We start from the raw sequence: 22069 nt of genomic DNA on the forward strand, positions 1-22069 counted from the left end.
GTTAAGCCAAACGGGCCCAATTATTATTTTTTGAGCTTATTTTAAGCACAAAATGGCTTATAAGCTGGCCAACCAAACACTCAAAAAAGCTGAAAACAGCTTATAATATGTTTTCAGCAACTTATAAGCTAAGCCAAACGGGCTCTAAGTACATGTGAAGATACATGGCCAAATCTCTTATGCCACAGTTCAATATCTAAAGAAGTAAAATGCACAATATCATGTTCTGTAGTAGAGTGTTCTGTAGAACTAGTAGCTAGGTTAATTCCAAGATTTTTAGTTTGTTGATTGAGTAAGTAAAGTCCATCTTCCACTCTACCAATCTCCATCACCTTTCCACTTGAGAGGTCCTAAAAAATACAAAAATCAGGAAAAAATAAAGCTACACAGTGCAGTTCTTAGTGGCCTTGGATACTGACTTTAGATTATATTTTAACTGAGGCAATAAGAACACATCTTTCAGTATGTTTTGTGCAGAAATAGAACTATCACCTATGTGAGTTACTAATTCAATATCACCATTAGGCAGATAAACTTTCTTTGGATTAGCATTTTTCGTGACAAATGACTTGTTTAACATGTCTATACTATAAACCATGTGATTAGTTGCTCCTGTATCTATAATCCAATCTGTTGAATTGCTAGTTACTAGGAAAGATTTTATGATACCTGACCCTTTACCTGAGTTGTCATAAGATGTACCAACAGCATTTGCACTTGCAGAAGTGTTTCCGCCATTGCTAGATTTGTGCAATATTTGGAGAATTTGATCATATTGTTCTCTTGTAAACACACAGTTTCCAGGTTGGGGTTGATTCATGGCCATCATTTGGTTTTAGTCCACCATTCTCTAGTCTTTGATACAGTACTGCCACATTTGCCATCACATGTTCTTGACCTATCATGCCACCGGTATTTGTGCCATTTAGAGGACCAAACTTTCCACCTCCTCCTTAATTAACACTACTTTCAACTTGCACATTATAAGCATTTGATCCTCCATGACCACCAGGACCAAATTTCCTTTTCTTGTTAAAGTTTGGAAGATATCCCACTAGTTTGTAACACTGATCCTTGGTGTGCCCTTTCATCTTACAGAAATCACACTGCAAGTTGTAATCCTTCTTGTACTTCTGATCTTGAACCCCAATAGTACTAAGTCTAGCTGAATACATAGTTGCAGGATCATGTTGACTAGGTCCTTCACCCAATAAGCCTACAGAATTTGTCACAATTGCCTTTTGCCCTTCATCATTTGCAATCATGGCATAGGCTTGGTTCACAGAAGGTAGTGGGTTCATCATCAAGATTTGGCTTCTTGCTTGAGTGTAAGTTTCATTTAGCCCCATCAAAAATTGATACATCTTCAGCTTTTGAAGATACAACAGGAAATCCCTTGATTTTTCATATTCGCATACAGGTGATGGCACAAAAGATTCAAATTCATTCCATAGTCCTTTCAGCTTAGTGAAATACATTGACACAGACATTGTACCTTTGTGACAGTGTTCCAATTTCTCTGTGTAATCCAAAAGTTCTTGAACCATTTATTTTATCAAATCTTTCTTTTAAATCTTCCCACACAGACCAAGCATTAATAGCATACACCACATCACTCAACAGATTACTAGAAATAGCATTCACCAACCAAGATAGAACTATTGCATTTACCCTCTCCCATTGCTCCCACATTTCTTCTCCAAATTTTTCTTTCTTCCACCTTCCATTTACTAGTCCTAGTTTGTTTCTTCCTAAGAAGGCTAGTCTCATGGATCCATACCACACAAAGTAATTCTCAGCACCATTCAGTTGAAAAGAAATGAGGGATATTCCACTTACATCAGTCTTATTCAGATATAGAGGGTGACTATGATCCTTTGGTCCTTGAATTGGTTGTGATCTTGTGTTGTTTATGTTGTTCTCAGTCTGTGTTTGAGTTGCATTTGTACCAGATGATCCATTAACATGAACCTCACCATTAAGAGTCATCTTGAATCAAGAACTTTAGATAGAATTTTCAGAAACTTAAAGAAACCAGAAAACAGAAAATGTTAACAGCAGAATAACTATTCCTCTTAGCGGAATTTTGGAGATAGTTTTTAGTTACTTTTCCACGAACAACTTAATCAGATTGTTCAGGCTCTGATACCATGATCTTAATCAGAGTTCAATATGAACTCCATGAATGAGAGAATGAGAAAAGAAGAAAAGAAAGAAGAAGAAGAAACTGAAACAGTTGAGATTAAGAAAATAAAGAAATGAATCTTATTCTATGTAATTCAAGTTGTGTTGTACATAATGAGATGTATGATATATATATACAAGTGAGATTAGCTTCTAGAATCATCTAATCTACAGCTCATAATCTCTCTAACTAATTAACCACAAGTTGGTTAAATAACTAACTTTGTGAACCAAGTAACTAACTTTCAAACAGTCTATTTATTTACAGAATTGTCATTGACTGTTTAACTATATTTCCTATACATTAACAGAATTCGTTAAAGTGTTTGTGATCGAGTATTTTTCGTAAGATTTCCAAAAATCTTAAGGATATTTCTCGCATAACAATTTATTTGTTTAAGAGACTACTTTGATATTTGAATATGAAAGATACCAAAAGACTTTAGCATAACACTGGCAAATTTTTTAGTTTTTCAATACTGATATTTTGTGGCAAAAATTTGTTACTGGATAACTAATGTATTGATATCTCAAAGGGATACTAAAAAGTAATAGAAAATATTATGATAAGGTCCTTGAGACTTGATAGTATGTTACTCCACGGAGTATATCTGTAGACATGGCACCTTGTCCACATTTTTTATTTCACCGGTTTTTTTAATTTAATTGGATGGTTCTTCTTTAAATTTTGATCTCCAGTAATAATTAGCATATTATGTAATAAATAATTAATATGAAGCATGTCGTTCTTCAGCTGATCTTTTTTCGTGTACATTATAATATATCTTGATATATAACTTGTAATTGAAGTGTGTTTGCTCAAAGGAAAAATTAATCTGAGATTGTCCAATATTGTTTGGTTGGTGATATTCAATGATATTCTGAATATTGATTATCTAGTTTTTAATGGAAATAACAATTGTTTTGTGTGGGGAAAATTAAGCCATATATTCCTAAATGTAGAAGAAGATTTTGAGAATTGATAATCCTACTAAGAAAAAATAATTTGATCAAGCGAATGATATAAATGTTGTGGTCATTTCTTAAGCGAATCTTTTGCTTAATGTGAGAGATTGGGTGTTAGACGGTGTTACTGAGCATTTTTGTGCTAACAAATAATTTTGTGGTTTAAACCCTAGTTGAAAAAGAAGAATGATATATTTATCTTGGTGATTCAAGAACTTGTAGTACTTGAAAAGGAAAAGTTCTTAAACTCACATTTGAAAAAGAAAAAAAACTGGAGTGAAAGTTTTATTTGAGTGTGATAAGTTTGTGTCAACCAAAATGATATTTTTGTCAGGCATACTGTAACCATGGTTTATTTGTGCTTACTATTTTTTAAACTAATGATGAAAGTATTAGTATTGATACTTACTTTTCTCATATTGTTTTCTTAAAATATTTGTTGATGATGACATAGTGTGAGTATAATTATTTGGTGAAGTTATATTATTAGCTTGTTATTTGTAAGATGAAATGTCTTATGAGAAATTAGTAATACCTCTTATAAGTTATAAAAATACTATTCCCCTATCTTAAAATTTTTGAAAATGTGGGGGTTACGGTGTCTTACTAGAGTTATGTTGAGAGAATATTTTAAAAGTGATAATATTTGACTCGGTCTTGTTATTCAAAATGTTATTGAAAATAAATATTTGAGGAGATACTATATATCATTTGATGATGAAATTACTTCTATTCTGAAAAGTAACATTTGAGAGGCACCAAAATTATGATATTGGATGTAGTGGATTTTCCATTGTACTAGAGAGATACAATGATGTTAAAGCAGATCTCAAAATACATTAGTGGTTATGTGTTAATCATTTGTGGGTGTGTAATAATATGAAAATTAGCCAAATAAATCATAATGAAGTTTGACTTTGTGCTTTGGAGTTGGCTGACAATGAGGCTAAGATACTTCTTAGTAAATATTTAGATTGTGAGAAAATCAATATTTTTGTGTCAACATAATATGATAAAGAAACTGTTGTGTGATAAGTAATATAAGTGAAGTCTGAGGTGAATTTGGCCGATTTACAGGACTAAAAAAAATATCGAGGGGAATGAGACTTTTTTTGTCAATTGAGAAGATTAACAATGATGGTAAACCAACCTATGTGATTGGAGATCCCATGAATTAGGTTCATATGGGTAATAACAAGTCATTAGTTGATCAAAAGTGCACTATTAAATTATGTCCCTTCCTATGGTGTTCTAATATAGTGTAATATGCTGCAAGGTAAAGTGAGGTTGAGCTATAAACTCTTAATCCATTACCATATCCTTTATAGGTGGTGTATTGCTCTGCAGAATACACTTGATGGGTGGACCTATATGAGTGTGGGGTGGTGCCGCTCCTATGAAATTGTGACAGATTTCTAGAGCACTCATGAAAACCAGGACACGTGCATAGCCTCTTAGTGTAAAACCGCGATAACGACAAAGATTGTGTGAGTATAATGTGATGGAATAATTATAAAAGAATTCTTGCTTCATAAAGTTCTAACTTCACCAATTGTTCTGTAAAGATAATCTTATTTTATCTAGATCTGATTCATAGTCTACGAGACACCAGATTCGATGGATTGTACTCATGTGATAAAACCCAGCAAAACTTCTTAATTCATTCCATTTCTTATTATTCTTTTTGAGATAGTGGGGTTGTTGAAAAAATATTTGTTAATATCTCAAAAACAATTTTCATGTCATTTTCATGTCATGGCTTACGATTATGATAACAATTGGCTGTTGCCAAACGTTTATTTCCAGCCATTCAATGGCCTTGATTAAGCATTATTTCTTATTTTATTTTGACAATTGAATTCATAGCCTTTATGGCTTTTTATTGCAGATAATCAATTCTCTTCTTTGGGATTTACACTATACATACTATCTTATGTGTGTTCATCTAGAGAGTGAAAAAACCAAGAAACAAACTTTCCTCTTCCGATTTTCTTTTTGAAGTGCTGGGTTTTTCTTTTAGTTAAATCTTTGTTAGATTCTGGCTCCTAGTTTTGTACTAGAAGAGCTTGTTGGATTCTGGGGGATACACCCATACCGGGTGAAATATCCTTAAGGACAGTGTCTTAATTGACATGCCTCAAGGTATGTGAATTCGTTAAAGTGTTCGTGATCGAGTATTTTCCGTAAGAATTCTAACGACTTATAAGTATGCAGTGTACTTAGTTAACTAAGCTCTTTAATTCTAAACAAAGACACACTCCGTATAGATGGTGAGAAAGGACAAACAAAAATGCCCATTGCTCAATTATAGTCTATCGACAAGAGTTAGATAAGGGATGTGTAAAGTGACCAAATGTTAGCGATTTAAATAAAGGTGATTGAAGAAGTTTAACTACCACTTTAATTAGTAGAAATGGAAATATCAACTACTAAACTATAAGAAAATAATACAACAGAATAGGATTTATTTTCGCTTATATTCGTCAAATTCTCAAACATCTAGCAGTTGTCTTCTAATCCTCCAACACGCTAGAGAAGTACTAAGTATTAACACGGCTCTCTTAGGGTTAAATGATCGAATATCCTAATTATTGAATATGGGGCCTGGGTGATCAACTATCCTAATTATTGATAGTGGAAATTAGAGTACAACTCAATAGAACAATACTATAGTGATAGAACGAGTAAGAGTCACCATCAAATTGAATTTAAATATTTACACAATCCATGACTCCTAAAAAAAATTGAAATTAGCTATAAACTTCGTTTCTAATTTGTCGCTGAATTCTCGTAACTAAAATATTTTTTAATAATCCATCACTAAATAGGATTAACGATGAATTTTATTGTTTAGCTACAGAATTTGTTCGTCGATAATTCCTATTTTTAAGTAGTGGACCAATGAGGCCGGAGGGTTCTGCCCAATCCCACTTGCCCACATTATCCAATCTCACACTTGCTTATGAGTGTATACATGATCAAAGTTGCGAGTGAGTCATCCATCAAAGTCCCTGTCTTTGGCACAAGTATTGACCTAGTCTATTGGAAAAGTTCAAATTTTCCACATGTATTTGCAAGTACAAATCATCTTCTTTAAAGACTTTCCAAGTTGAACTATACAAGTAGTTAACTTCTATATTCTGATCAGTGGGATGACCATTCTAGTAGATACAAAACGACCTGGTCATAAAAACTAGGATAAAGTTGAGTTATTCTAATTAATGGTGTTAATTGGCTTATGGTTAGGTTTTGGAAACTTTTCCGAAATTAAAAATACGACGATGTCATTGTTCAACATATAATATGGATTGGTTTTGGAAATGCATTTCACAACCTAGCTTTAGAAAGCATTTCTCTTTTGTAAAAATCCAAAACCCAACTTGTATGAGTTTTGGAAGTTTTCAGAAAATCTTTCCAGAAACATTTTGTCGAGAAGAATTCAAACCCGTGTCAAATTTATATAACATGGTTGCCCTCTGTTTATCCCCAGAAAATTTTCCAAAAAACTATTCCTTAGCAAGTACTTCTCCAATAATTTTTCCGGAGCAAAATCCAATAGATTGTGTATGTCGGAAGGGACAAAACCCAAGTGATTGCCTATTCGATCTCAAATTAAAGCTGGTATATCAATGGAAGAAATTTGAAGTTTATAAATCTAGATTACACATATATCTCTATATAGAGAACTTAGAAAATCATTATCTAGAACAGGTTCTATGGTTTTTTTTTTTAAAACTTTTTATTGGATGTCCCGTTTATAATCGAAGGACAAAACCCAAGTGATTGCATTTTGGTTATTCGATCTCAAATTAAAGCTGGTATATCAATGGAAGAAATTTGAAGTTTATAAATCTAGATGCACACATATATCTCTATATAAAGAACTTAGAAAATCATTATCTAGAACAGGTTCTATGGTTTTTTTTTTAAAACTTTATGTATTGAGAGATGTTCATGTTATTCCCAATAAGGCGATTCGTTTATAATCGATTCTTTCAAAGCGTGTTCTACTCGTAACAATCCAATGGGCCTCGAGTGAGTTATAGATGGAGTTAAAGCTGCTCTTATAGAGTTAGGATATTGCGGCTAGCAAAATAGTGTATTTCATTGCTTCCTTTCATTTTAAAAATAAAAATAATAAGAAATTAAAAGAAGAAATAAAAAAATATTAAAAAAAAAAAATTAAAAAATGAAATAAAATAAATAAATAAATATAAAAAAAACAAACTAAAAAGTAAATCAGTAAAGGTAATTACATCTTAAAACATAAGATGTTTTTTGCTAAAAGTAATAAGAATATGCTCTACAATATAGATTTGAATTAAATAAGGAACTTGTGTTAACAAATGCATTATATTCACAGGATGTTATACGTGTGAACAAATTAAATACATGAATTTGGAGTATCAATGGACGTGAACCATATTTAAATTGTTAGAAGCAGACGAGACGGATTAGACAAAGTCGGTATATACTACAAACTAAAAAAGAAGTAGTAGTTTTAGAAAAATGAGTACAATGAATGAACTAATAAAACAAAATCGAGTTTTTAAGTCAGAGTATCTTCTCACTAATCTCAACCCTGCATGCCATGGGATCTTACTTAATCGAAGAAGCGTTCACACTTAGAATAATGTAAAATTGCAGAAACTAGCACTTTTGCCACAATATTCCAAAGCCTTTAATCAAAAAGACTTCATGACTGACAAAACAACTACTAGTAGACTGACTTGACTGCAAACGCTTGGTACACATTTGTCCTTTACTTTTACGTTTATCTTTAGATGATAATATAAAATAAACACGACGGTGAAAATAAAAATTTACATCATTGTCATCTATAGAAACGCAAAAGAAGACCAAATCATTAAGTCCTGCTGCTTTCATTTACACAACGGCGCGTTGTTTGACCATCTCAGAGATGGCAGAAATTGTACCCTATATTCTCACTTTTAAAGTATTTTAAACCATTTAAAAACGTACTAGAACTTTTGGATGAGATAATGTATACAATTCATTAATATATACATCCTCTGTCCGATATTAGTTGTCATGTTTCGCACTCGAAAATTTATTTGACTTATTTTGAAACTAAATTGTACGGAGTATTAGATTAATTGAATGTTTTAAATTACAATTTAGATATTCAAAAACTATAAAAATCTTTATAAATAAATTATATAACGCTCTTTGCCACATCAGTGTCTAGGCGATAAAGGCTATAATATAGCCAAGTTCAGTAGGGTAATCACAATATTAATAGTTTAGCGAGATCGGAATAAAACGCATCTAATTTAGAAGGGTCTTTAATTATTCTGCCACTATTTATAGGCTACGAAAATGTAAAGCTTTGATCATTTTAAAGGTTGAGACCTTCCTGACTTTCTGTAGAGGTTGATGAAATAACCTCTTCGAGCATGATACACTTTCTAATTAAATTGAGTTGACTCTGATTAAACATGTTGTACATCCAAAACTCTCCATTGCACAAATCAAGAAATGGTCCAAATTTAAAAAATAAAAAAATAGAAAGTCCCATCTTTCTGTTTTCACACTCCTTTATTTAAATTCCCTTTCACACAGCAAAAGAGTGAGAGTTTATCATTTTATGAGTTGGATAGTTCTGTTCTACCTTTTTTTTTTTTTTTGTGTGGTACGTAACATCTACAGGTAAATCTCCGTAAAATGTGTGATTTGTGATTTTAAAACTAAGACAAGTTATCTATTCTAATAGATAAATGTGATCTGATACTGTAAAATTTCTTACCTATATATATATATATATAACTTATAAACTCTTTTCTTTTTAGGATTTGTTTTGAGATGTTCCTCATTTTTCATGTCTTACGCACGAAAAATTTTAATATGTGTCTCACACAGCTGACATTAATTGTGTGAGATTCCTTTTTATATGATAAAAAAGTGAACTTAAAATATGTGGACCAAAAAGTGTAAGATGCACTTTTTCGTTGCACAAAAAAAGGCACATATTAAAACTTTTCCCTTACGCACCCATTCCCCCCTTTATTTTTATAGCTCTTCTCACTTCCCTGGACAACAAAACCTGCCTTTAGCTAGAGCCTCTTTTACTTTTTTCTTTTCTTAGTAGGCTGGTCATATGTACCCAAATGTGAACCCAAGATACATAATTGAGGTTTAAATGTGCCCCATTACGTACATGTGGTCCATACATTGGATTGCTGTCGGTGTTCTGAGAGGATCTAAACGTACGTCCACTGCCTAATACAATGATACCAAGCATGTGATGATGTATATAAACTAACTAGAGGAGAGAACAATATCAAGACAGATAGCTGAAATTGCTACAGTAGTTTGAACTAACTTAATCCATTTTCTAATTTTACTCTGACAAAAATCCATAAGTCATGCCAATAAACAAAAGTAATAGGGAACCCAAGTTAGGGTACCTCGGTCATGTACAAAAAGAGTTTAAGTAATATGCATGATCATGTGTAAATAGGTCATTTTCACTTGTTGTAACGTGTAATATATATTTGAACGACTCGTAGTGTAGGAAATTACTTAAATTGACTGCGTATATAAAACTTAAACTTAAAAGAAAAAATGTTAGGTGATTTTTTTTCTTTATCCAAGTCTTGGTGGATAGTGTTGTCTGATATATCTGTTAAAAATAATTGATACCGATAAAATAATCGTTAATAGCCAAGCTAGCCGGACACTACTATATATCTAAAATAAATAAATAAGAAACATCCATTAGCTTTCCAAGGGCAGACAGCAAAGGCCAATTGTGTTTCTTGCAAGAAAGGTTCACGCGTCTACTAGCAACAACTTTGATTAATGTTCTGTGTAGAGGTTACTACCAGATTTCTGGATTTCTGTTGTAAACTAGCTGTCATACATGGAGTTTTACAATGTTTTCAGATTATAATTTATTATTCTCTCCATACAACGCACAAAATATCCCCTGCTTGCATGCAAGAGTTTTGCCAGTTCAAATGTAGGAAAGATAAGATAAGAAATCTCTTCTTTTAGCAAATCGGATATTCTGGAGTATGATTTCAGCATATTTCTTTTGAATTAAGGTTATATACATGAACAATGTTTTCATATTGATTAGCAATGTAGATTAACTGGTTATGCATGATATTTTCCATTTATTTTAAGTTACAAGTTAATACTTATTAAATATATATCGGGTAGTAAACTTTAATTATCTTTTAAATGACATGATTACGTAATTATTATTCAGTCAAGACCGAAAATTTAAACTCTAACTTTATTTTATGCGAAAACGGCGCTTTTAGTCCCTGAGTTATCGCGTAATTCCAGTTTTAGTCCCTGTGATATCCGACTAAGCACTTTTGACAATCAATTAAGCAATATGTGCTATTTTAGTCCGATGACTAACGGATCTGCTAAAACTAAACAGACCGTTAGTGGTTACTAAGGGTACTTTAGGTAAAACACATACAAGTTTCCTGCTTTAGGGATATATATAATATTTACACGTTAACTGTTTGAAAAATAAGTAAATAAATACATAATAATTATAGTCACCGCATTAATTCTTGTAATATATTTAGCTCCAGATCATTACGCTTCCTAAGTGGCAAGAGTAAATGCATCATTCACATGAGAGTACACTTTCCTTTAACACTATTCAAGAAACTCTCTCTTCTTTGATAGTATCTAACCTTATTTGAGCTAAACTTCATCCAATGATGAGATGAAAATTTATGTAGAAATTAATAATTTGAATGTATTTTGCTCTGATTGTCACGAAGGATTATCAGGACTTTTGATATGTGTAGAATTAGGGTATACAAAAGTAATGTTTTTCTAGCAGTTTATATCACGGAAACCATAAATTTTTAAATACCTAAAGTACCCTTAGTAACCACTAAGGGTTTGTTTAGTTTTAGCGGGTCTGTTTAGTTTTAGGAGATCCATTAGTCATCGGATTAAAATAGCACGTATTGCTTAATTGAAGGTCAAAAGTGCTTAATCGGATATCACAGAGACAAAAACTGAAATTACGCGATAACTCAGGGACTAAAAGCACTGTTTTCCCTTATTTTATGGTCAATTACAAAGTGGTTCACCCCCACCTTCCTCTCCTGGATTTTCTTAATTTAACTTTTCGCAAAACCATATTAAGTGGTTTTTTAACTTCAGAAAAACGTGATGCAACTTGCATCAACTGAACGGACAATATATTTGATCTTCTCCGTCCACTTTCAATTTGTTTATGAATCACACGGCAAAACAAATCCATCTACATCTGGGGGTCATTCACAAGAGCTAACCAAAAGACGAGTTAAAGAATTAAGATGTACCTTTAGAAGATGGAGTCAACTCTTGTGACTTTGGGTATTCTAGAAAATATCGAAAAATTAAATCAAACAAAAAGAGTAGAAAAATTAAATCAAACAAAAGAAAATCAAATTTATATATTCATTAGTAGTATTTTCAACAAAAAGATCGATTAACTACTTCAGTAAGGGTCCAAAAGATTGAGCAGCGTCATTTATTTAGAATCCAACCGGGAAATTATCCCAACACACTTTTACAAAAAAAAAAAAAGCGCTTAATGGCGATGGGCAAAGAGAATTTTGCAATTGTGCAAGTGGGCCGGTAATTACTTGGGCTCAATGATCTTTCTTCTTATCCTTTCATAGGATTTTATGGGGTGATTTACGATAATAGTCTCGGAGGTGGGTGGTCTTGAACTTTTGACATGACTTTCCTGTGGACGAAGCTTCAAGTTTAACAAGTTTTGACTTTTGATCTTGAAAGTTTGTTCATGAGCAATCGGGGTCAAAGTTCAAAACCATCAATTTTCATTGAGTGTAATTTGCTGGATTTTATGTTGAAGTTTCATTCAGACCTAAAAATAGTGACCTTGAACATATTGAACAGAACTCGAACCTCTTTGTTCTTATGTAGAGTCAATTTTCTCCTGTATATTCTTTTCTTTGTGAAAAACAGAAATAATCTTTGTTCACTATTACCAATTAAGCAAATTGGTGAAAAATGCTAAATCCATTTTTTTTTTTTCAAAATCATTTGCAGCTAGGAATTAGGAATAAGTTGAGCAAGCACACATTTTTCCACTTTTCTGAAATTTAGTTGGTGATTTTTTATGTTTCATAAAATCTTATAGCCATGAACTCATGATTAGATTCAGCTCGAAAAGGGTGGCATTTCCCTATGAAAATGTTTTTTCTTTCTAATTTTATTTATAGAAGAAGTGTGATTGCCAATGTAAGTCTTTCTAGATTTGACGAAAAAAATATTTTGACAAACATTTGGCACTTTATCCTTAGCATACCAAATACATAGGTTTGACTTTAAAGAACTTTGTCACCTATTCACTACAACACGATCCTTTTTTATTGAAGACAGTGGGGATGAAAGAAATTACACGAGTAGCATCTTTTTTCAACATCCAATATAGCTGTTAAAATTGTAAATATTTAAGCAAGAATTTCCTCAATGGGCTTGGATTCCAACTTGGCCTTTCCAGCAGCTTCTTCAGCTTGTATCTGTTGCTCCTTAGCCTGTTTCTTGAGCCTAGCGAGCTCAAGATCATTACTCATTTTCCTCCTATACATTTCTGAAAATGTTATGGGCTCTGCCATTACTGCTTTTTCTCCTTCCCTAATTTTTAGTGGATACACAATTGCTTCCGGTGCCGGATTTTGAAATGTGGCTATTGATAATCTGCTGCTATTCGAGTTCACCACTGCTTGATGATCAGCATTCTTGAACCTCCCATTGCTCAAAAACTGTCCAAAATCACAAAATTACGTGCAAATTTGTATGATTTCATAACATTGAACATAAAACAATTGTAGGGTCTAAGGAACTATGCTATATCATATATGGATCCTCCAAAAATTCCATATTCTCAAAAATCTAATTTTGAAGGATTCAAAAACAAAAACAAAAATTGGAAATTTGTGCAACATAGCTAAGAAATATGTAGTTAGTACTAATAACCTGTTTGGCCAAAGTTTTAAAATATATACTTATTTTGAAGTGTTTTTTTTAATTAGAAATAGTTTTCGAAAAAGTAATTTTGAAAATTGTGTGTAAAAAGCTATTCAATTTCAAAGGTAAAATACTATTGATTATGTCGATTTGTGTTTAATTAAATTACAAAGTTTTAAAATATCTTATATATTGATAAAAGAAGCTGAAAAGTAGTTATTTGTGTATTTACGCGAATATGTTGTAGTACTAAATGTAGAACTTACGTGTCCATGGTCACCAAGATTGACAACAAAAGCGCCTTCAACGGGCTGAACAGTGATCCAAGTTTTGCCATTATCTTTAGTGGCTTGAAGCCCACCAACTTGGTCCTGTAACAGGAGAGTGATGGTTCCTGGATCAGTGTGTCTTTTCAGCCCAAGAGTAAGGTCAGGCTGCGGACACTTTGGATAAAAGTTGACAACCACTTTTTGGTCCATGTCGACACATGCCTTGGTTAAGGCCTCCTTCTCTAAGCCCATTGCCTCTGATAATACTTCCAATAATTTGCAAGCCAATTCCATTAACTTTTCACTGTAATTCTGGGTTACATCAATCCATCCCTGTGGTTTGTCTGGCCATCTCGAGTAGTCTCTAGCCCGAATTGGGTATGAGAAGTAGGTCACTATTTCACGCCAGTCTTGGACCACTTCCCCCTTCAAAACAAGATTCATTAACAACTTATAATACTTTTATAGTGTTTGAATATCTAAATTTTAATTTTAAAAATATTAAGTTGATTTAATTCAGTTTACAAACAATTTGTAATCTAATTTTAATTTTAAAAAAAAAATAATCAATGTAATCGTAAATTGAAAGGAGGATGGTTTAATTATCTTCCAAATTTTCTACTTTCTGAAAGTCAAATTGATTTGCTGAAATTGTTGAGTGAAATATCTATACGTAGAAATCTAAAATCCAAATTAAAAAGTTACATTTATTAGTTTAAACTTTTAACCATTTGCAAAAGAGCTAACTAATTGTACATTGATATAGTATTAAAGATTTTAAATTATCACGTCAACTAAAAGTCAATTTGATGCAACTTTTTATAGTTGGCGGATCCATTTAATTAATTGGTTCTACTTTCTGAAACCCATAACTTTTTGATTTGCTTGTAATTGTATTGAAAAATATATTCAACGTATAATCTAATAATTACTTATATGAATGCTAGTATACATAAAAATATGGATAGTTTAAATGTAAAAAACTTGTGATAGGTGTTAACTGCACGTTTTAACCATGTAGATGCTAGAGACAATGATTCTTGCCCTTGTGCTTTTTTGATATTAAGCTCATTTTTGTATTTAAATTATAAACCCACAAACTAAAAGATCCGCCTCTTAATTTGATGCAACTTTTTATAGTTGGCATGGACTGAAGTAATAAATTGAACTCGTTAAAATGTAAAGTGATAGTACTCCACATTTTTTTCTTTTTAGTGTAGTATAATTTAAAAAGAATGATATCTTTTTACGATTCATATACCCTTATATGACATGCTAGTATATTCATAAAAACTATAATAAATTTCGTGACGTGCCTAAAATAATAAGTTCTAAAAATACTTTTGATAGGTGTCAAAAGTTGTTAAACGTGCACGTTTTGTTACCTGTAGATGGCTAGAGACAATGAAGCCACCTTTCTTGCCACCAGACATGTCAAACCGGAGCTTTTCTTCAGGAGGCAATGCAAAGAATTCTTTAGCGAGTGTTGTCATTTGTTTGATCAATTCAGCATCAACCCCATGATCAACTACCTGGAAAATTCCCCAATCTTCACATGCCTTTACAATCTTTTCACATATTTCACCTCTTCTTCCATCAACATCATCAATACCCTTCAAGGATATGACAGGAATTTCATCACTAAATTTGTTGTAAGCCACTTTTGGACGCTCTTCTTCATCCCTAATGAAACTTGTTTGAAGAGTCTTCTCATCCGCTAGAGCCGTTAGTGTTGACGGTGCCATTTTTGAAAGCTAAGTTTCTTATTTATTTTTTTCTTTGTACGCACTTAGGTATATATAGTAAAGAGTGACGCACCCTTTTATGAAGGGGAGATTTGGTAAGTAGTGAGGATGAGGGGAAATAAGGGGCTGAGATTTATAAAGGACTAAAGAGTTGCATGTAAGCGTGGAACTCTAACTACCGCTCGTGGCAACTAACACTTCACGTGCTTTCTTTCTAGAACTAGAAGATAGAAAATTGCATTTGCTTCTTAGTTGAAAGGTAGATGCTAAATTATCTCGTCTTACTTGCGAAATACTTGGGGAAAAAGAAGAAGGTATAGAAGTAGAGGAGTAGTAGTACTTTTTGTCTTTTATCCCAATTTATATATGTGTAATTGTATGATTGAACATACAGATTTTTTTTTTTAATTAATGATTAAATAAACATTAGATATTTGAATAACTATAACTCATCTTTTTAAAAGTGACTGAAATTTTTTAAGTTAAATTATTTTTTAAAATAATTTTTTAATTCTTTTAGTATAGATTAAAAAGAAAAGTGTGACACTCAAAATGATTGTTTAACTTCTTAAAAACGTAATATTTGTTTTGTGACGGCGGAAGTAGCTATTTTTGGGAAAGAAGTGTAAGTACTTTCTTGAGAAGTAGTTGCTACTGTTAGAAAATATTATTTTCTATTTAATATCTCAAACATAAAGGGTTATTTCTAAGGTTTTTATTGGCTTTAACACAGAAGAAATATTTTTATTCTTTACTAGCCATGATCAAAAGTCATTAATCACCCATCTTGATTGGCCATTATTCTTCCTAATGACTATTGAATAGCTTTGATGGCCACTCTAACGTTATCATCCTAACGTTAACTTTAGCCAGGACATTTAATCCATTAAAGAGTTTTCAATTGTCTTTGACAATTACCAAAGAGACGTTACTGGCTATCATAATTGGCTGGGACTTAATCCTGCTATATATAGTCCCAACTCTTTCTCTTTTATAAGATTGAAACAATTCTTCCTACTTTATTTTCCTGCACTGGGTTTTCTTTTGGTTAATTTTGTTAAACATATCTAATTTTATTTAGTAAGAAATTTTCAATCATTATGATACACCCATATCGGGTGAAATATCTTTAAAGACATATATTGTTTTTATCGATATCACTAATTAATAAAAGAGATTGTTTCCACGTTAATTCCATATGTGTCCTTTAGGCGATCAAGCATTTTCCGTAAGATTTACGCATAAACTTACTACATCCCAAGATTATGTTTTTCAGAAAACAGGCACAACCAAAGAGCTGCTTTTCCAATATAATAATGTTTCCAACACACGCAATAATTTTTTCTTCAAATTACACATTGTTTTCCAAAAAAAACAAAAGTAAACCTAAAACAAAGTGGTTTTCTAATCCATGTTGGATGATAAAAATAATGAGTTTAATTAGTTATGTATAGTACAATAAATTTTTACATAATCGAGTCAGTTTTATCTATTGTGACAGATAAATTATTTAAATTAGAAATTACTAATCGCGCACTCTCTCATTTCATCAGATTTAATTTTATTATAATCGCATGTATGTTTAGTTAAAAACTGAGAGTGCAGCCGGAGAGAACTCTTAAAAATTGAATGTCAGTTGGGGCAGAGTCACGTGATTGGTACCTACCAGTACTGGCTAGGTAAAAACATGTCAATTAATCATCTTGTATTAATAATTAGTTATCAATTACTGTTCTCTTAGATTAACTAAATTGTCTTGTTAGTTGCTTAATTGAGTCCAATTTCGTAAAAGGAATTATATGTCTATGCCTTTCAAGTTTCAATATATTATAAAGGTAATTTTTGACTCACATTTTAATAAATGATTTATTAAAAAAAGTCCACCTTATCTCCCCATTCATATAATTTAAGTATGACACAATTTCAATACGAATTATTCTTGCTCGTCTGACAAAACTTGTGAACGAGAATAACACATGCAAGTTTTACTCATTCGGCAGAATTTGTGAATACTTGAAGAACACATTCAAGTTTTGACCATCTTGCATAACCTGTGAATTATTTTACCAAAGTTATGGCTGTCTAACATAAAATTGTTAGCAATGCAAGTTTGTCAATTTCGCAAGACTTGTGAATAATTTAACAAGATTGGCAGAATAAAAATTGTACTAAAACTATATATAGCAATAAACTTGTGAAAACGTACCAAAACGTACCATTTTTTTGCATAAATTACTTGTCATGATTATTTTTTTAATCACCCACTTTCTACCTTAAAGTGGGATTTTTCAAATACCAAACCAAATCAAGTAGAATTTTAAACCAAACCAAACCAATAAAATTCGGTTTTTCAACGTTATTCGGTTTTTTCGGAAATGGTTTTTTTCCCTTCATACAAAACATATGCAAGCGAATACAACCCACTTAAGAAATAACTCAAAATGTACCGAGACATCGTATTAAAATATTCAACAAAAAAATAATAAAATCGGTTAAAATAAGATTGCTAATTAATAAGCCATGAAGAAATGACTTTAATCTAAATACTAAGTTATGATTTTAATAAGAATACATGACAAAGAAAAATTAGCTATGCTAAACCAATTATGCAAAACTAAAGAATAGATATCCAACTGGATTCCTAGTTTGGTTCCAAGTGTTGAGTTGATAGACTTTATTTGAGTTATTAAGGACTTTGAATTCTAAGTTCAAGCTTAAAATAATATAATAAAAGACAAAAAGCTATGAAAAAATTTAAGAAATATTTACAAATTACATTACAAATAAATATTCTTATGTATAAAATATTTTTAAAATCGAATACACGTAATGAAACTTTTAGCTAAACCAAACCAAACCAATTATGAATTTCTGCTTTTTTTTCCAACATAAATAGTCGAATTTTTTTTTCTCGATTTGACTCAATTTTATTACAAAATATATAAATAGTTTTTGAATGATTAGGCCCAACATAAATGAAGAATAAGTGTGGTTCCAGATAGGGCTTTTAAGGATTTTTACTTTTGCAACTACATATAGCCTTTACTTATTAGTTTTAAAACTCTTTATTACAAAATATATATATTTTTATAAAACACAATGATATTTTACGAAATACAGAATTTTTATATATTTTTTCGTTTTTTTATCAGAAAATTAAAATTATTTTTAAAAAAATAATTTTAAACTTTTTGAAAAAAAAAATTTTTCTTATTTTTTTGAAAATTTATTTTGTTAAAATTTTTTTTTTTTTTTTTGGCTCAAAGGCTTAAAAAATTACCTCAAATTTTTGTGTATGAAAAATGTATGAAATGTGTATGTGTAAGCGAAATTTTTAACATAGTTTTCATAAACAAAATTGTGAGCGAAAACTAACAACAATGTTGTTGTAGTTGTATTAATTTTTCAAAAACCTAATATGAACTTTATATACGAAAAATGTGAATAAAATTCTAAGTCTTGAGCGAGATATACACATTTCATACCATTCTCATACATAAAATTTTGAGCGTAATGTTTAAGCCTTGATCGAGATATACACATTTCATACGTTTTTCAAACACAAAATTTGAGCAAACTTTTAAGCCTTGAGCAAGATATACACATTCCATACACAAAAATTTGAGCAATTATTTTAAGTCTTGAATATTGTATGAAAGTTGTATACAATGTTGTTGTAGTTGTATTAATTTTATAGAAATCTAACATGAACTTTATATACTAAAATATGAGTGAAATTCTAAGCCTTGAGCGAGATACAAATTTTATGCCATTTTCATACACACAATTTTGAGCGGATTTTTTATGCCTTGAATGAGATATACACATTTCATACATTTTTTATACTGTTTTCATACACTAAATTTTGAGCAAATGTTTTAAGCCTTGAACGAGATATACACATTTCTTACAACTTTCATACATAAATTTTTGAGCAAAAAAAAATAATTTTTTATTTAAAAAAAAAATTATTTAAAAAGTATGTTTTGTATAAGATTTGTAATGTTATGTTTTGTAAATAGAAAACTATCCTCACATTTCGAAAATATTTCTCCTTAGTATGTATATATACGTACCTTATCCTATTAGTAAAGGGTCATTTGCACTTTTGTTTTGTCCCTGTTTTGTGCTGGTCTTTAGTTTCTGTCCTCACAACAAAATTAATTTTTTTTGCCGGCATAAGTTTATATTTTCGCATCATAATATCTTATAACTTATGACTCGCGCCCTTAGGATCTTATGCCCCATTAGGTATAACTTTGATTTTGGAGGACAAAATTAAAACCAGCCCATTTGAAGGACGAACAGTGCAATTATTTCATTAGTAAATGGATTAATTTGTTATCATATAAATTAAAAGTTTAACTTATATCACCAGCACTGTAAGTATTTTTTGCATTGATGATATCACAAGAAGAGATTAGAATTGTGTATTTTTGCTGAAGAAACATGTTCGGTCAGTTAATTTGTTGATTTTTTGGTTTTACAAAATAAAATAGCAAAAGGTTGTATTTTTTTTTTTTTCCAACAGAAATCTTCATCTATTAATTCAACAAGGATCTGATCACCTATAACTAACTTCTCCTGGAGTACTATAACTCGTATTAAGCATTTATTTAGTAAGATAGTGGACATTTTTGAAACTGACAAAAAGGAAAAGTAAATATTTAACTTAAGTTGATGGTGTGAAAACGCAGTGCTATTTTCAAAATAAATAAACCAGTGTCGGACAAGCTGCCAGCGGATAGTCAAATAACAATTCAAAGGACTTAATCATATCACAGATTTTAAGTATTAAATATTATATAAAAGTGAATAAACATGTACCCATTCTGCAAAATTTACGAGGTTCCATTGATAATTTAGCGCAACTTGTAAAATTATATGTTCTTGCAATCTTCGTTCGGAGTATCAAATCTTATTAGTGGTCTAAGGTTGATGCTTTTCTAAGACTAACCAATATTTTAATGATGCTCTGTTTTCGAAATGCTAGTGTACTGTGAAGTTAGGCTGGCAGAGTGACTTTCTGAGCTTTTTCCCATTTCTTGCCAGTATCATCACTGAGACAAGTAGGCATGTTCCCCCAGTTCTGCCTTGTTAAGCCTTGTTTAAGTTAACAGTATAGATTGCACTTCTTATTTATAAAATCAGATTATTTATTAGGTTGTTATAGATAAACTTGCACAAATATATACTCCTAATTTATTACTCTCTTTAGTTCAAAAAGAGTGTCCACTTGATCTTTAATTTTTGGTTCAGAAAGAGTGTTCATTTACCAAATTAAAAAAAAAAAAAAAATTAACCTGATTTTTCATGATTTACCCTTATTAAAAGTCTGTTTGGAAAGCCACCTGGTAATTGGATTTGGTGTAATTACTATGGTAGCAATTACACAGTATTATAATTACAACGACCTGTTTGTTTACCAGCACTTAATTACAGTGTAATTACAAGCGCATTGTTTGGTTATACAAGTGTAGTTACACAATTAATTTAATTTAAAAATAAAATTTAATTATCAAAAATTAAAAATTTAATTAAAAACTATGTGCCTTTATGAACGTTATTAAATTATGTATTTAACAACACATTATTTCTTGAAAATACATTATGTAATTAATAATAATATATTTGTAACTAATATGTATTATAAACAATAATTGATATATATTTTTCAAATTAATAATATTTTAATTTAATTAATTATAAAATTTAAAAGAAAACTTTTTTTGTGAGAACATCATGATTGGATGTTTGACAAAAAAAACTTACAAATATAATGTCATAACATTATTCAAATGTTTGACAAAAAAAATCTATCAACTGTAAATGAAAAATAAATCGCATGCAATGTGAAATAACAAGTCAATAGTACGAAAGCAAATAAATTAAAAGTGAAAATAGAACCTAAATTCAAAAATAAATAAAAAATTAAGATAATACTCTTATGTCAAATTCAACATTACATAGGCAAGTTCCAACATAACTTAAGTAAATATATTTTAAAAGAAAGGGGAAACAAGTCTATAACCTCATTAAGAACGAAATTCTACTTTGATAACATCACTCATTATATGTCAAGTTTGTTAATGATGCATTATTTCTAATACTAATAGGTGTAGTTTCAAAAATTAGAATAATAACACAGTTATGCTAAATGAATAAAATAAAATAAAATAAAAATAAAAAATACGAGCAATTATATGGAATCACAAGAAGTAAAGGTTGGGAATGAGAAAAAAGAAATGAAAGATAAATAATATAAAAAGGAAAATGCATTTTAAAAATAAATATAATTAAAAAGTAAAAAAAAAAAAGTTAAAATAATAGAAATAAAAATAAATTAAAAAAGAAAAGAAATTAAAATGAAACAAAAAAGAAAGAAACTAAAAAGTAACCCTGTAATTACACCCAATTCCACTTAACCAAGTGATTACTTGGTCAAACAAACGGGTCAAATTGTTACACCAATTACACTCAATTCCGCATTACCTGGGTGGCTTTCCAAACAAGTCCTAAGTGTTAAGTGATCAAATCTCAATACCTATTTAATTGGGGTAATTTAGTCAAATCCTCAATTTTTGCCTAGAAATTTATATTTTCTTAAGAGAAATAATTAAGTAGACACTCTTTTTTAACCGGAAAGAGTATCTCTAAGTGAAATTACATTAGTAGTATAAATATATTCAGATTGTCTATGTATAACTTAAATTCAATTAGCCCATCCAAATAACCACTCCCCGAACTCCTACCTCAAAAATAAAAGTGGATCTATTGTTGAACTTAGAAACTTTATATTTGTGTCAAAAAAATTACTAACTTGATATGATAGGAGTACAATTAACCTAGTGAGCGAAAAAAGGTAGCGAGTCCAAAACCATGGGAGGGGGAGGGGTCTTTTCTTGTGCTATAAATTCATGATGCAAC

The 22069-nt window shown here is 30.7% G+C and overlaps 1 protein-coding gene across 1 annotated transcript; it reads right to left on the bottom strand.

Moving 5' to 3' along the window:
• Positions 1 to 12505: 12505 nt before the first annotated feature.
• On the bottom strand, positions 12506 to 15243 carry LOC132046445 (naringenin,2-oxoglutarate 3-dioxygenase). The gene is made up of 3 exons (XM_059437072.1): positions 14783 to 15243; positions 13395 to 13823; positions 12506 to 12923 (listed from the first exon to the last, which is right to left on the bottom strand). The coding sequence occupies exons 1-3, from the start codon at positions 15140 to 15142 to the stop codon at positions 12612 to 12614; spliced, it is 1101 nt and encodes a 366-aa protein (XP_059293055.1). The 5' UTR covers positions 15143 to 15243; the 3' UTR covers positions 12506 to 12611.
• Between the last annotated feature and the right edge of the window lie 6826 nt (positions 15244 to 22069).

Source organism: Lycium ferocissimum, chromosome 2 (genome assembly GCF_029784015.1).
Source record: "Lycium ferocissimum isolate CSIRO_LF1 chromosome 2, AGI_CSIRO_Lferr_CH_V1, whole genome shotgun sequence".
NCBI lineage: Eukaryota > Viridiplantae > Streptophyta > Magnoliopsida > Solanales > Solanaceae > Lycium > Lycium ferocissimum.

What these genes read in the sequence shown, in the direction of transcription:
- LOC132046445 (XM_059437072.1), bottom strand. Translation starts at nt 15,142, where the DNA reads ATGGCACCGTCAACACTAACGGCTCTAGCGGATGAGAAGACTCTTCAA. An exon ending in TTGTCTCTAGCCATCTACAG is followed by an intron (nt 13,824 to 14,782) that starts GTAACAAAACGT and finishes CTTGTTTTGAAG; the next exon opens with GGGGAAGTGGTCCAAGACTG. An exon ending in ATCTTGGTGACCATGGACAC is followed by an intron (nt 12,924 to 13,394) that starts GTAAGTTCTACA and finishes GATTTTGGACAG; the next exon opens with TTTTTGAGCAATGGGAGGTT.